Source organism: Zeus faber (assembly GCF_960531495.2).
Source record: "Zeus faber genome assembly, chromosome: 2".
Classification (NCBI taxonomy): Eukaryota; Metazoa; Chordata; class Actinopteri; order Zeiformes; family Zeidae; genus Zeus; species Zeus faber.
Window position 1 is genome coordinate 39,841,257 of NC_137189.1, and position 17,014 is coordinate 39,858,270.

General features: G+C 46.5%; 1 protein-coding gene across 1 annotated transcript in view; it reads left to right on the forward strand.

The window, feature by feature from the left end:
- The window catches only part of LOC307244801 (interleukin-1 receptor accessory protein-like 1), a gene marked incomplete at both ends in the record, with an annotated part of 266,700 nt that overhangs the window by 228,486 nt on the left and 21,200 nt on the right, over positions 1-17,014 (forward strand). Inside the window, one exon of the mRNA XM_080020106.1 lies at positions 4,313-4,458. Coding sequence (XP_079876232.1) covers positions 4,313-4,458 — 146 coding nt within the window. The remainder of the gene's footprint in view (positions 1-4,312; positions 4,459-17,014) is intronic.

Consider the following 17,014-nt stretch of genomic DNA (forward strand, 5'->3'; position numbering starts at 1 on the left):
ATTTTATATGTTGTAAAGAACTGAAAATGGTCATTTGTTGAATTTGCAGCATTAGGAGCTCATATTTACTGAATTCAAAAGCTATTTCAATCATAAACATCTTCACAGGCCAAGTTACATGTTGACATAGGACCCTTCATTGATATCACCTTCACAATTCTTGCATCCATTGAACTTGTGAGTTTATGGAGAGTTTCTGCTTGAACTTCTTTGCAGGATGTCAGAAAAGCCTCCCAGAGCTGCTGTTTTGATGCCAACTGCCTCCCACCCTCATAGATCTTTTGCTTGAGGATGCTCCAAAGGTTCTTTTATGCCCATAGCAGCCAATGACACAGAGGTATTCTTTGCAGCATGAGATGGTGCATTGTCATGCATGAATATGATTTTAATACGGAAGGCACGGTTCTTCTTTTTGTACCATGGAAGAAAGTAGTCAGTCAGAAACTCTATATACTTTGCAGAGGTCATTTTCACACCTTCAGGGACCCACCAGCTCACCCCCCATGATTCCGGCCCAAAACAGGAGTCCACCGTCTCCTTGCTGACGTCGTAGCCTTGTTGGGACATGGTGGCCATCCACCAACCATCCACTACTCCATCCATCTGCACCATCCAGGGTTGCACAGCACTCAGCAGTAAACAAGACTGTTTGAAAATGAGCCTTCATGTATTTCTGGGCCCACTGCAACCGTTTCAGCTTGTGAGCATTGCTTAGGGGTGGCCCAATAGTAGGTTTATGAACAACTGCAGCCTCTGGAGGATCCTACACCTTGAGGTTGGTGGGACTCCAGAGGCACCAGCAGCTTCAAATACCTGTTTGCTGCTTTGTAACGGCATTTTAGCAGCTGCTCTCTTAATCCCATGAATTTGTCTGGCAGAAACCTTCCTCATTCTGCCTTTATCTGCACCAACCGTCTGTGCTCTGAATCAGCCACAAATCTCTTGACAGTACAATGATCACACTTAAGTTAAGTTTTCCTGAAATATCTAATGTTTTCATACCTTGTCCAAGGCATTGCACTATTTGATGCTTTTCTGCAGCAGAGAGATCGTTTTTCTTTCCCATATTGCTTGAAACCTGTGGCCTGCTTCATAATGTGGAGCGTCCTTCTTAAGTAGTTTTCCTTTAATTGGGCTCACCTGGAAAACTAATTATCACAGGTGTCTGAGATTGATTTCAGTGATCCAAAGAGCCCTGAAACACAATACCATCCATGAGTTTAATTGAAAAACAAAACACTAAATGTTTAGGACACTTACATCCAATTTGCATAATAATTTGCAATATATATAGTGTACTGTATATATACATATATTATATAAAATATCAAGAGAAAGGCTGAACAAAAACTATGTGCACACATTAATTGAGTCATATTACAAACTTTTTTTCCTCTTTACACTTTTGCTCATCTCATTTCAGAGACGTCGTCATCTCTCTGGCCCGTTGTATAAATGAAAGGTGCGTTGCTGATTTCCAGTTAGAAAAGAATAAGACAGCAGGCCAAACGCAACTGCATTCTCTTCATGACTGTGTCAACTCTCCTCTGATTGTGTCACACCCAAAATGTCAACCATACGGTCAAGTGTTCTACGGCACACTGTGTAGGCCTGAGTGGTTGGACATTGGGGCGATTCTCAGAGTTTTTTATATATATTTGGGTTTGCAAAGTGGGGGACTGAGTTCAGATGTAATGGAGGGGTAAGAAGAAGGATAGGGGAAGTCACGAGGCTGGCCTGCAGCTCCATGCGTGACCAAGTGACCGAAAAACATAGTCGTCCAGTCAGGGCATTAAGTATATTCAGTATTTGCTGGCAAATTTTTCCAAGAAATTGGGTAAGCTCCAACTTCTGGTTTTGACCTTTCCAGAAACGCCTCTTGTCATATTTGCTCGGTATAACAGTAGAGATGTATTTGTCCGACCTCCCGATTTTGGCAGACGAATGGGAGAAGATCGACTGGAACAAGTGCAAGAATGTTGATAGGTTATTTTAAAGGGGACCTATGATGCAAAACTCACTTCTTCAGTGCTGGGGCGCATACATTTGGGCCTTCTGACACACACACTCTTACAGAAATTAAAGGGTCGCTTCAATCTGCAGTTTTTCAGTCGGTGGTTTTTAAATAAAGAGGCAGACAAACTCTGTTTTTTACTCGTACAAGGGTCGGTTCAGAGATGTGCTCTTGAGCAGCTCTCCGAGTCGAACAGTTTGTTTTCAGGGAGCCAGAGGATGTGTGGTCGGTTTGGCATCACAGATTTATACGTGTTCAAGACAAGGTAAAGTCTTGACTCGCCTGGGACCGTGAGGTGTGTTCTTGCTCTTGCGGCTGCATGGGGAGGAGGGCAGCACACAGACTGTACTCCCATTTCTACGGTTCGGAAAACCATGGGAAAATAAATAATAATAAAGATATGTGACTGAGGATATATGAGGTTGTGTTCCTCGTGATGTGCGTGCATATATGTTTATGTGATGACATCGATTTAAATATATTGGTACAACGCTAACACAACTCAGCTGGTTTTTTTTTTGTGGGGAACAAAACACCCCGTTCACATTTTTGATCCCTTCGTACGTACACAATTAGAACCACCCGCCCGTCTGAGTAACTCAACAAACAAATATTTTGAAAGAAAGGGGAATTAATACTAACTGCAGGCGATGGAAATCGAAGTATTTGAGAAATAATGACGTTGTGTGTTTCTTTCTAAAAAAAAGAAATAAAAGTATGCGGCGCATCAACTGTAAGCTGCGGCGTGCGATCGACAGTGCGTTTCTCCAAACAAAACCAATGAAAACATTGTTTTTATTGTAGACGCATTTATTTATTTATTTGTTTTCCTGACGTTTTACACGAAACAAAAAAAAAGTATTATTCACGTTAAATTGGACATTTGCATTGATTGGGAAATGAATCATGCTGTGAATAGGGTGTTTTCATATAGATTCATTCATTCTCCATTGCAGTTCCAACGTGTCGTCACGAGGCGGCGCAAAATGAGTGATGTGAAACCAGGTGCAGAGGAAGTTGCCCGTGGCAGGGGTCATTATTTACAGATCAGCGGTCGTTATTCAGAAATGACTGATGACTGATTGCTCCTATCGATGAATCACAAGTAAGTTAGTACATAATAAAGAAAAACTAAAAAAAGTAAATACAAAACCGGATCTCACGTTAAGTTCGGTGTATCCGATCCATGTACCGGAGAATTAAACCTGCGTGCATAGCCAGATACTGTATTACTCTTAGGATATGCAAAGTGTCCATAAGCCATTTCTGCTTTCAACGCTGTTGGAGTCAGCAGAGAGGAGCTTCCTGAGATCACTCATCCTTAGTATTCCTCTTTGTTATCCTTATCCTTGTTGGCATGGCAGTCGGTTGTTGAGTAATGGAATGTACTGTCCGTGTGATGTGTCCAACCCCCCCCCCCCCCCCCCCCACCATCGGGAGCTCAAGGGTTAAGAGTTAATAAAGTACTTCAAAACCATTTTTAAAAAATGACAATATACACAATACACTTATAATCGTTTCTATTGCTTTTGGCAATACGCAAACACCAAAAAATTTACAAAAAACTCGAAAAAAAAAATACAACATACAACAAACCTAAAATAATTCATAGACAGTAAAACATGTACAACAAACCTCTGTGACAACAATTCCCATTCTGACAAAAACTATGCAATTGTGCGAGTTTGCATAAATATGTGTGAAATCTGTAGATCTGCTCGGGGTAGAAGGGCTGAATTAAAAGCGGAAGAAAAATCACAGCGACATGATACAGCGACGGCGTCCACCTCAGGATATAACGTACTGTGGAATATATCGCTTTTTTTTTGCAATGTGCTCTGGCTGCGACGAGAGTCGGTCGCCGTGGATGCTTTGCCTGCAATGATCACCTTGGAGATTGTGCCCACGCTCCGCCGGCGCTGGCGCTGCAGCACACTCAGCCTTAATCCTGCCGGCGAAGGCTTCCTTTTACGTAACTGGGGGGGGGGTTGGTTGTCGAAGCAGCAGCTGGGGTTGGAACGGAGCTCAGCGGCGTCGACGCGCGGAGCAGCGACAGACCGCTTAAAGGGATAGCTCAGATTTTCGCAAAGAGAGCTCTGACTGCAAACGCAAGTAATGGAGGTCAAATTCACAAATCCAATGGGGGACGAATCTGCGTTCGGGGTCAAAATCCACGCCGCATTTCGGGCAAAGCTACGTCTGACTTTGCTGATGTCAGATGTGGGAGGGTAAAACTGGAGTGAATTTTTTCTTACGAACCATTAAGTGTCGTGCGTGTCTGTCCGTGTTCCTCCTCAGGACGATCCGGGAGCACCTGGGGGAGCAGGAGGTCTCCATCTCCCTCACCATCGACTCCCTGGAGGAGAGCGACCTGGGAAACTACTCCTGCTACGTGGAGAACGGCAACGGGCGGAGGCAGGCCAACATCCAGCTGGCTAAACATGGTGAGAGGGAGAGGGTGAGAGAGAGAGAGAGAGAGAGAGAAAGAGAATTCAAGAGAGTCAAGAGGTTTATTTGTCACATACATATACATACGTTCATACATATATGCAGTGAAATGTCTTTGCAACGCACCCGGAGATAATGCACAATAGTTAGTAAACCAAACATAATAGCTAACCTAATTCCTACCTAGCAACTATCTGAAACTGATTCCTAAAACCGAATGCAGTTAGTGAATCGAATAATACAAATGAAATAAACATTAAATAAGACTCAAAAAGGTCATACAAAGCGGGGGTAGAAGAAGGGAATAGAGTTATGTATATGGGATAGGCTATTTGTATATACAGATATGTGCATTTAAGTGCATGTGAATAAAGTGTGTATGTCGATTCAGTGCAGTAGAATTGAAAGACAGAGAGAGAGCGATAGAGAGAGAGAGAAAAGATCACAGCTACCACAGGAAAATCACAGGTTAATAATGAGGGAGTCAGCCTGGACAGAGCACAGCAACCTCCCCAACACCCCAAACACTTCTGAAAGTGTCCAATGTGCCAGTCAGTTGGTAAAACTCAAACTCTATCCTGAGGCGGGCTGAGAGTAGACCAATGGTCATCTGGGCCGGATCTACTGACCCCTGACCCCTCACGGCGTTCTTTCCGCCCTTCCAAACGGCCAGTTTGGCCACCCCCGAAACAGTGTTCACCAGGACATGGACGGATTTGTTTGACACAGCGTAAACAGGACCCAAGATAAAAAGCTTAAAAGGGAAGCTCACCCCCAGACCCTGAACCCACCGCTCCAGCAGCCCCAACCGCCTCCCCTGCAGCACAGAACAAACCTGCCCCCTGGGATCCAGGTGAGCAAGATACCTGTGTGTGGCCACCGCCCCACGCACCGTCCTCCACCGGAGGTCGCCCACCCGCTTGTCGAAGGGGGCCTTGTGCAGAGATCGCCAGCAGCCAGTAGGGGACGCTCCGGGGCCAAAGAACTGGGTCCACCCCGACAGCCCGCACCCCTGCCAGAGAGCGTAGGTGCGCCACCTTGACACAGGTGGAGTAGGCGCCCCCCCGCCCCCGGCTTGGGAGTCGCAAAGGTCCGGAGGCCGTCCAGCTCCTCCTCCCACTGCACAGCCGGGGAGACCGTCAGCGAAGGACACACTCGCACCCACCCTCCCATTGGTAGGGCAGAGAGAGAGGGAGACTTTTGACTTTTAAGATTCCTTTATTTGCAGTAAGTCATGTCGCAGCAGCAGCAACTTGATCACGAAGGAACCAAAAAAAACATTAAAAAAAAACAGAGAGAGAGAGAGAGATACAAAGATAGGGACATAGAGACAAAGTGAGAGAGACAGAGAGACACAAAGAGAGAGGGAGAGAGATAGACATAAAGATAGAGACAAAGAGAGAGAGACATAGAGACACAAAGAGAGAGGGAGAGAGAGACACACAAAGAGAGAGAGAGAGAGAGATAGACACAAGGATAGAGACAAAGAGAGAGAGACACGAAGAGAGAGAGAGAGAGAGAGAGCGACAGAGACACAGAGATAGAGACATAATGAGAGACAGACAAGGACAAAAGAGAGAGAGAAAGGGACAGAGACAGAGATGGCCAGAGTGTGCAGAACATGTATCACCAGGACTGTGTATGAATCCAGCTCCTTTCTTTCTTTTCTTTCTTTCTTTTCTTTCTTTCTCTTCTTTCTTTCTTTATTTATTTCTCTCTCCGAGCGGCAGCTTTGTCCTCTGCACAAATGAAATGGAGACGGAGCGTTCAACCTTTGCCGGCGAAGGAAAAGTTCATTTATCCAAAGGATTAATTCTTAAGTGAACCTGGCAAGTCCTTGGCATTAAATAACAGTAATGTTTCAGCTTTTGGAGGCGGGAAAATGCGCTGTGTTTAATAGAACCGTCCTTGGCTGTTTTTCCCCCGAGGGGAGCGAACGCGTATCCCGTGGCAATTCGGACACAGGCGTGATTTAGGGACTGTGAAAAAAAAATGGTTGTTTTTACCCAGCGGCAGGAAGAGAATTAAGAAAAAAAAGTGTGTATGAAAGTGAGGGACAAAAAACACCAGCCCATCCATCTCGAGGAGGAGAAGCCATTAGTTCGGAACTAATAGTTTGCAGAGAAGGGCGAGCGAGAGAAAAATGTGTCCCGAGAGAGAGGGGCGGTGACCTTCAGTGTTGGGGACTCGAAGACAATTTGTTTCGCTCGCAAACAAAATCTTTTAAACGGCGTCGGACGTCGTGAGTCGTTTCGTTCGCGCCTCCGTGACTGCAACAGTCCCGCGCGGTGGGCTGAGACTCAAATCTCCAATGAACAGACCCAGCGGGCCGCCGTCGCGAGTCACGCCTGCGCCTCTAGCGGGGGCGTCGGGCCTCGTTCGTGAACACGTGCTGAGAAAAAGTTCCGACTTTTCTACGCAAAGGAGCCGGATACAGTATGCGACGTCAGCGCCGGGTTGGTGGCGCAGGCACACTGGCCACATTTGTTTCTAAACACGGGCGCATGGTGATCAATTTGGACCGTTCCAAACTGATAGGCATATGCTCGCAAGTTCTTCTTCTTCCTCTCCTCGGGGCTGCTCCCGTTAGGGTTCGCCACAGCGGATCATCTGCCTCCAACACCTTCTGTTCTGCGCATCTTCCTCCCTTACGCCGACCGCCTGCACGTCCTCCATCACCACATCCGTAGAGCTTCTCTTTGGCCTTCCTCTTTTCCTCTTGCCTGGCAGCTCCATCCTCAGCATCCGTCTCCCAATGTAACTCTCATCTCTCCTGCACACGTGTCCAAACCATCTCAGTCTGGCCTCTCTCGCTTTTCCACCAAGCTGTCCAACCTGAGCCGTCCCCTCTTATGTACTCGTTCTTAATCCTGTCCGTCCTTGTCACCCAACTCTGCCACCTCCACTTCAGCCACCTGCCTTTTTGTCAGTGCCTACAGCCTCTAAACCGTACGCTTGCAAGTTCTAATTAGCATACAGCACGCCCCCATTTTTATATATTTTATTCATTTTTGGAAGTGGGACCTGTAGGTTTCCCTGCATTCTCAAAGACGTACTGGATTGAATAGTATAAACCACCACTAATAAACACTAAAATTGTGTAGCTCCCCCTCGTGCCGCCGAAACAGCTCTGACCCGTGGAGGCATGGACTCCACAAGACCTCTGAAGGTGTCCTGTGGTGTCTGGCACCAAGACCTTAGCAGCAGATCCTTTAAGTCCTGGAAGTTGCGAGTTGGGGCCCCCATGGCTCGGGCTTGTTGTGCCAGCACATCCCAGAGATGCTCGATCGGACCCTAACCCCGCCCGTCCACATGATGTCGAAGAAAACACGATTGGTCAGACCAGGCTGCCTTCTAACATTGATCCATGGCCCGGTTCTGACGCCGACGCGGGTTTTGTAGGTGGTAGGATTGTAGGTGCTTTCAGCGCTGGACAGGGGTCAGCACTCCGACCCATACGACGCAGGCTGCGATGCGCTGTGTGTTCTGACGCCTTTCTTACCGTGTATATTGTATATATTCTGATAGCACGGTAAGAATATTTACACTGTTGTTGCGGTAATAACAGAAAGCTTATCGTTATTGAAAAAATAAGAATTAGTAATGGAGAAAAATAGACAGGCAACACATGATATAAAACAGAGATAAAATTGAAAAATATATTGCATAGCATTGGATAAAGATAAGTAAACTGCCCTGCACTGTTTGTTTTTCATATTTCATTTCCTTTTTTAGGGGGGGATTGAAGAGGGAAATGCAAGTTCACTTCATGCCCTAACCTTTAATTAGTCAGAGACCCCTCACTTGCGAACAGCGCTGAGGAATAAACAAAGGAAGCCGGGGAAACAGAAAGCAGCACATCATTCCGTCTCACTCAGTCTCTGTCTCCCTTTTCTTAATTTCACTGGCTATTTCTGTTCCTCCTCCTTTCTCCACCTTTTACTAAAAATAGTTTATTCTCACCCTTGTGTCTTCGTAGTATCCACTTAACCACCGCTTCTCTTTGTTGTGGATTGCATTTTGCGTTCAGTCACAACTCAAAGGATAAGTCAATGCCGACCACGATTGCACCATGGGGCGGCGGGCGGCTGAAGCTATTCCCTCAAATCTGGATCAATTTAAAAGATTCTGATGTCAATCACTCGGCTCCCAATGATCAACAAATAAAAATACCAGAGTTTTCCCAAAGAGGAAAATGGGAGTTGGAGGTACATTTTTTGCTTGTTTTTTTTGGACTTGATGATATTTTCAGGGCGTCGCAAACGTGAACCTCCAAAACATGGCTGTCATTCCGAAAATAAGGCTGTATTTCTCTCCCAAATGTTAAATCGAATAGAAATGTCTTTCAGTAATATTCAAATACCTTTCACCAGTTTCGGTGAGCTGTCAGCAGCTGTTTTGTCGAGGTAGTCATTCAGGATTTTGTGATGCACGCCGCCTTGTAGTTGCGCGTCTCCTTTGCCAGCAGCTGTCGACTGTATTGTTTATTTTTATTACGAGTTGGAAAAAAAAAACAAAAAAACAACTGTAAATTGTAAAATAATCACACCAAATCTCTTCAAAAGTCAGCAGGGTACAAACATAGCCCTTGGTGCTCTTCGGTGAAAACTTGCAAACTTGAATACTTGCCAGTATATTTTAATAGTATAGCAAACAGATTCAACATGAACCTGGAAGTTGGAACTTGAAACTGAAACTTTTTCAGTCCCAGTTCCAACTTTTTTTTTTTTTTTTTAATTAAAGGTCCATTTTTTTTTAAAGATCCACAAGTTGAAACAAAGTCAGAGGTCCAGGACATTTCCAGCCAAAGTCCAGAACTTCTCTAGAACTATATGCGGCAACAGTCCATGTAACAGGTTTCACTTGCTTATTATGATGGCCTGCTAATGATGATGCAACCCAACTGTTGTGGGATTTGTGAGTGATGCATTTGAAGCGAACCAATCTTTGAAATTACTGAAAAAAAAAAAGTCCAATTCACAAACACCAGCGCTTACAGCAAAAACTTCATGGGTGTGTCTGCGCTGGCGTATCGTTGCTGCGATATTTTTTTGTGGTTGTATGTTTTATGTAGTTGCACGTCTCCTTTGCCAGCAGCTGTCGACTGTATTGTTTATTTTTATTACGAGTTGGAAAAAACCCCCAAAAAAACAACTGTAAATTGTAAAATAATCACACCAAATCTCTTCAAAAGTCAGCAGGGTACAAACATAGCCCTTGGTGCTCTTCGGTGAAAACTTGCAAACTTGAATACTTGCCAGTATATTTTAATAGTATAGCAAACAGATTCAACATGAACCTGGAAGTTGGAACTTGAAACTGAAACTTTTTCAGTCCCAGTTCCAACTTTTTTTTTTTTTAATTAAAGGTCCATTTTTTTTTAAAGATCCACAAGTTGAAACAAAGTCAGAGGTCCAGGACATTTCCAGCCAAAGTCCAGAACTTCTCTAGAACTATATGCGGCAACAGTCCATGTAACAGTGCAGTGTGATGGCTTAAATGCCGTCTTACAGCAGGGGTGTGCTGTGAAAATGGTTTAAATTCCACTTAAAACACATAAATAATGGAAACTAGCTCTGGGGCTGTTAGATCAAAATTGCACGGGTGTACTAACCCATCAGTTTTAGCTAGAACAGTAGCTCCCTGTGCATCTGAACAGGGAGCTGGATTGTGTCCACTGACAGCGCCATGCTGTGTGTTGCACATCAATTGCTCCCGCTATCGGCCCCATCTCAACGTCCGATGAACAAAAAAATATCGCAGCAACGATACGCCAGCGCAGACACAACCATGAAGTTTTTGCTGTAAGCGCTGGTGTTTGTGAATTGGACTTTTTTTTTTTCAGTCATTTCAAAGATTGGTTCGCTTCAAATGCATCACTCACAAATCCCGCAACAGTTGGGTTGCATCATCATTAGCAGGCCATCATAATAAGCAAGTGAAACATGTTCCTGACAGTGGTTAACATGGTAGCGGTGTGCCATGGGATTAATTCATGGTAAAAAAATAAAAAATAAATAAAAAAGGGCAGCTGCAGAGAAAAGGTTGGGAAACACTATTTCAAACATCCCATGCGCGACGATTGATCGATGACAATGAACCCAGACACGCCAAACCAAACAGAGGCACCGAAGAATGACTGACCACGGTGCAGCAAGACACATGGCCTTAGAACGTGGGCAAACATATCATCGTGGAGTTGACGAACGATGATGTGTTTGCCCAGGGCAGCTCTTCCTCAAAAATGATTAAAACGTGGGTTTTTTTTCCCTCCCAGCGTTTTTTGCCGGCTGCCCTCCCGGGAGACGGAGCCGTTTCTCAGCAGGCGTGGGGGGGGGGGGGGGGGCGAAGCCCGTCGAGAACTCACCGAACGTCGCGTTCGCCGTTTCGGCAGTTTCTGTCCGCGTCCGGAGCCGAGTTCCGGGGACCTTGAGCAAACTAGGTGCCAAGTACGTCTCTCTGAGTGGAGCTTCTCCGGCTTCCCTGGGTCTCGTACCTTGGAATGTTTTTGCCCCTCGCTTTAATCCGGAATCGAACGCTTGTAATACCGCTTTGATTCCTGCCTCACCAATTAGCATTCGCCGCGTATATTTCCTCCCCTCGCCTCCCGGTTCAGCGGTTCTTATTCGGGTAATTGTTTCCTTTATTGCTTCGCCCCGGCCCGTCTGCACCGGCGCACATAATCAGTTATTAATGGGAGCATCCGTCGCTCCGACGCCTTTGTTGGATTTCGGGCGCCGATCGGAGACGGCCCGGCGTGCCGCGATCCATTGGATCGGACGGGCTTCCGCACATTCGTTGTCGGGCGCCTCGAGGTGAGCCAAGTTTATTCTGTTTGAGGTGGTAATTTGCGCCTCCCGGAACAGGACACGCGGCACCGCTTCACAAAAAGGCCCCGTTTTTCCACTGGGGTCTTTTGTTCTCGATGGGGTGACAAGGATGGGGAGCTTGGTTTGTGATGTTACTTCATTATACTATCTGTCACATCTATGTACAGGTACGCGGTGAAGTAAGTTGCGGACAGAGAAAGGGGAGGGGAATGCGGTGTGCCAGTCTTAAAGGAGAACCGCTGTGTTTCTTTCAACCTAAACTAGCAGCGGCGCAATCAGGACCTTGATGGCCCCTCAACGATTCCAATCACTCACGTAGAAGAGGCCAAATCACTCAGGTCGACTCCCGACCATGTTCAAAAAAAATATATATGGTTTTCCGGCAAACGGGCTTTTCTTTTAACGGAAGTCGCGCGTGGGGCGGCGGATTTTAAAATAAACAAACGGAAGCCACGATCGCGAATAACCATCTCCTTCCTAGGAAGTTTCCCCCGACAACTCTCGTCGCGAATCTCAAAAAGTTACAAAAAAAATAAATAAATAAAGTCGGCGTCACGTGGATCGGGGCGCCCGGGCTTCTCCACGCGGCTCCTGTCGTCGCGGCGTTGAAAGAGGAAGCGCGTGCGAGAGGCTGAAAAGGCTTCGGGCGCTCCAGGGCAGGGATTTAAGGAGACATCATCCTGTTCGCTCGGGGTGAACGTGAGCGACTTTTTGGAAAGGAGGAGAGCGGAAAGAAGAGAACGACTCCCTTGTCTCGACTGGAGCATGAAAGGCGGTGGAGGTGGGGGTCGGGGGGGGGTCCTCTCCTGACTGCTGTCAGAATGTTGAAAGCGGGTCTCCACCAAGGCGGGTCACGTCAAGTGAAATGAAAGGGAGACCTCCCTCTGATCGGCGCTCCGCCCGCCCGCTCTGGTTCTACCTGACACGGGGCGGAGGGGGGTTCTTTCCCTTTTTTTTTATTTTATTTTATTTTTTTTATTGCTATTTCGGAGCCAGCAACGCTAAATGCGCGGCTGACGATTCACAGTTTTGCCCAATGAACAGCGGATTGAGGCTCGGTAAGAATGAGGGATCTTTCTTCCTGTGCTTTAAGAACTGACAGTGAATGCATATTATGAAACTTTTAAATTTGGCTACTTTTATGATATCATAGATAACTCCAAATGCATTACATAGATGGATGTATGGATGGATGGATGGATAAAAATTTGGCAATACCGATAAAGTAATACGTATAAAAATTAATAATAATAAATAAAATATCAACAGACAATAAACCTAAAGATTGACCAGAAGGTAGAGAAATTAGAGAGAGAAATACACTGAACCTAAACAATAACAATGAACATTACATTTGTGGCAACATACACACACTGAATAAGCAAAATGGAAATACAATTTATAGAAATGCTGAAAAATTTCAAACCTCTTGATTTTTTGGGATTTTTTTTTCCCAAAAAATATAACGGGAATCGCTGTTTCATTTTCATGTTCTGGTGTAGTTGGTGTCTCCAAATCTTCTCCTCTCAAAGCAGACAGGGCCACCTCAGCAACGTCATTCCGTTCCCCTTCCCTCCTCCTCCTCCTCCTCCTCCTCCTCCGGCATCTTCGCTACTCTGCGCTATCGTCTCCATTCTTCGGTAGCGTTCCCTTATCTGGTTCCTCTGCCGGTCGGCCGCGGCGCATTAGATCTGCTAGGAGGGCCGCTGCTTGGCGTTCCCCCGTCTTCCTCCTCGGCCCCCACAATGGAGCGCTCAAAATGACGCTGATAGCTTCGCCAGGCGGCGCGGCACCACCGTCGGATGAAAAATAACATATTTGAAGCGCGCGTTACCGTCATAATAGAGAACGTTTGCATTCCCCTCACGGGGGAACGGATGCCACAGCACAGAAGAAACCCCGAAAACCCTTTATCTTTTGATGCCATTAACTTTTGTACTTGTGGGTTTTTTTTGTATCTGCAGCGCTGGCCGTAAGCAATTGGATGGTTGAACACCTCTCGCCCTCTCGCACAATGGATTTGAAATGAAAGAATGACTATAAGATTAAAATTCACACTCCAAGCTTTTGAGGCTATTATTACTATCCGTCCGGGATGGACCGTTTGAGATTCATAGCCCTTTTTTATGCATAGTCCCCTCTATTTTAGGGGGGTCAATGGTTTGAAGTTAACATTAACCCAAATAAAGTTGCCATAATTAATATGTGGCTGCAAATCCTTTGCCGAGACACGTCTTCCCTGGTGATGCTCTGCCTCGCCAGCTGCAGTCCGCCAGCTGCAGTCCGCCAGCTGCAGTCGGGTCTTGCTGTTCTTGAGGCTTGCTGTACCACGGGTTTGAACCCTCCGAGGTTCTGCCGGTGAAGCCTTCTCTCGATGGTAGCGTCATCAAGGCATCCGCGCCTACATCCCGAAGAGCGTTCTCGACCGCCTCACAATTGCAAAAGGGGTCTTTCTTCACCGTTTTAAGTATTTTTTTTTTCTGCCATCCATTTCAGGGGGTCTACCGGTGGCCGACTAATAATTTGCCAAACAGTTGATTGTGGCACACCTTGTGGTATTTTTCGTCCGTGATTCCGGTTATTTGCAGATTCCTGATCCGTACGGTCTGCCTTAGTGGCAATGACAGTTCTTGGGTTCAACGGATACATTTCCCACCCGGAATAATCTTAATATCTCTCGTTGGCAACTTAAGCGTGAAGTCACTATGAAACAACACACGCCAAACCCCAAAAAAACAGGGCAGGTGTGCGAATGGGCTGTAAATCCCAAACTGTTCACCCAACTTGGGTGTAAGTACTGCAGTCTGAACTTTAATCTCACAATTGTTTGATTGAATTAATTATGGTCATTTGTATGACTATACCATACAAGAGATACATAATACCTGATATCAACATAGAATACACAAAAGTTACCCAATGTGTAAAACATTTGAAAATGTCTTTACAATGCAAGTCCGTCACATTCAGATTTCAATATATTATAGAATCAATAGTCTGATGATCTGGGGCTTCATCATGAGTTTCTTTTTCGAGGCCTTCGCATGTGTGACGGAGGAAAGGGTGGGGTTATTCTCTTTGGGAACTTGCAGTACCTTCCCAAACCACTGGGTGAGCCACATACCGTACCCCAACCCCCCTCCCCTCCTTTGCAGCCTCCATAACAATTGTAATCTCTGCAACACCTCAGTTCAATACAAACAGCCTCCAGCAGCCAACGGTGTGGACGCGCGGCGGGATCAAAGCAGCGCGGGTGGATGCGGGGAGTCACGGCGGGTCGTAGCGCGCCGGAAAAGGGCCGCAGGGGGAATGTCATTTTTTATTTTTTTTTTCCCCTCCGAGAGTTTATCACCTCCATCGCAGGGTCCGTTTCCGACTCCGCTACGCCCTTGTAGAACGTAACGCTGACTTTGGCTCGATCTGTATGCGCTTTTGTGAAAAAAAAAACAAAAAAACGAGCCGTTTCTGTTAATACACATGCAAGTTGAGATTGGTCACGCTCGCACACACACACACACACACACACACACACACACACACACACACACTGAACCTCTCAGGCTGCTGACTGCTTTTGGAATTTTCTCCATCCTTCCTTCCTTCCTTCAGCTTTTACAACCTTGCAATCTCTCCCTCTATCTCTGTCTGTCTCGCTCTCGCTCTCTCTAATTCGTCTTGGTGCGCGTCCCGACGCAGGGCTGTGGTCGGGGCGGAGGCGGGGCTAGAGCGCATGTGATAAGGCGTTATGTAATGATGCCGCATTTTGGAATAACTCACCCAAATCGAACACACTCTCGCCTTTATCATGTAATAACACATAGTAATAATAATATTAATCATAATAACTCACCGAAACTGCTGTCTTCATGTAGGTCTCGATGAAATACCGCTTTGTTGGAACCTCCACAATATATAGTAACCGTGGCATTATGTCATGCGGCAAAATGCGGCATGACTCATAACGTATTGAGGTCCGGCTGTTTATCGCAAGTTATTATGTTAGTTCATATCAAATCTGGGTGTTATCACATAAAGCTTTAGTACATTTTGGGAGGTTATTTCAAAGTGTGGCACGTTATCACGTGCTGTTACACGCCACATGCATGGTAGGAGCACACTTTATCATCCTGTCAGTCGTCTCGGCAACTCATTACAAAGCGTGGCAAGTTTTTTACATAATGCATTGTTGCAGAGCCACATGGAGGTGAGTGAGAGGGAAAATGTCCTGCTTCAGCACCGCTCTTTCTCCAACGGGCAACAGCTAATTCGGGATGATAATCGAGGGAGGAAATTCTGGCGAAACTTAAAGGGCAGGAGCGTCCGTTAACACGCTCTCACGTTTTGTCACGACGCCTCCGGGGCCCCTCTGACAGCCGGAGTAGGGCGAAGGTCGGGCCCGCGGGGATGCCGGGGCGGTGGAGCAAGAGCGTCCGCCGTGCTGGGAGATCATCCCTCACACCGGGGCGGGCGTCGCGCGCGGCGAGGAGGTTAAACGTGTCCGTGATGGATGTCAACGCCTGCGAGGTCCTCGGCGTGGGTGGGTGTGCGGGCGGGGGAGGAGGAGGGGAGGAGGCAGGGCCGGTTGGCAGCAGCCTTTCACTGATGTACATTAGTCACCCAATGGAGGCTGACCAGGCCACCCAGGTTTCGTGAGGCATATAGCCAGCGAGAGATTGCTGTGCTGCCAGAGACGGTGTGATACAAAAAACGGTAAAAATGTATTGTAAAAAAAAAAAAAGAAAAAAGGAAAGCTCAACAAAAAACACTTAGCGAATTGCCTTGGCCCTCAAGGCACTTTACGAGACCGTGAAGCCGAGTGGTTGAGTCCATTGTCCCTGAAATATATTGTCGCCGTCGGTTATACACCATAGTTCATTCGGCACGCTCTCAATCTGACATGAAAGACCCTCCCTATTGAATGGTGGAAAGAAAGGAAAAATCGGCACCTGCAAAATATTGAAGGAGCAACCACAATTTTCACTGGATCTCTCTGTTGTGTAGGGATTCCGAGTCGGGCGATTTGGGAAGCTCGCCACCGATGCGCTTGTCACGCCGTCAGGCCACCGCGATGACAGATGGCCTGGTGGAGGGTTTCGATCTGCTGGAGACACACCAGTGTTCCGGCTAATGGACGGCGACTTTGCCTCGCTGCACCTCACGTCGTCCCCCACCCTCCGAACCACCACCCATAGCACTAAACGGAACAAACAAACAAGTGACATTATACTTGCCGCCACGCTTACTGTACTCACCACACATATCTTTCGTATGTAATGCATACATGTCAAAAACACACGCCAACATCGCACCTTGGCCAGAAGTAGCCACCGGCGGCCGTAATGTTGATGTGACCGCCAAAAGCAACCAACCGGCGCGACCATGAACCGCAGGGTTACGCACAATTTAGAGCTTCGGCAAATGCTTCAAAGGGAGGATATGAAAAAAATATATAAAATTTATAAAAGTAAGTATTTATGTAACTAACTCTTGCGGACGGTGTCGGCAAGCCCGGATCTACCGAAGGGGGCAATCTGGGCGCGAAAGGGCCCTTCCTGGATGAGAGAAAAAATATACATGTGCTCCACCTATGACACAAAGCTCGACCCATTCTCTTGATCTTGATAATTATCCTCTCAGAATGAATTAAAAGTTGCTTCCAAGGAAATGAATTATCGTGATGGATTGTTTTACCGGTGAGATGGCTGCGCAAGCGGTGACTGGT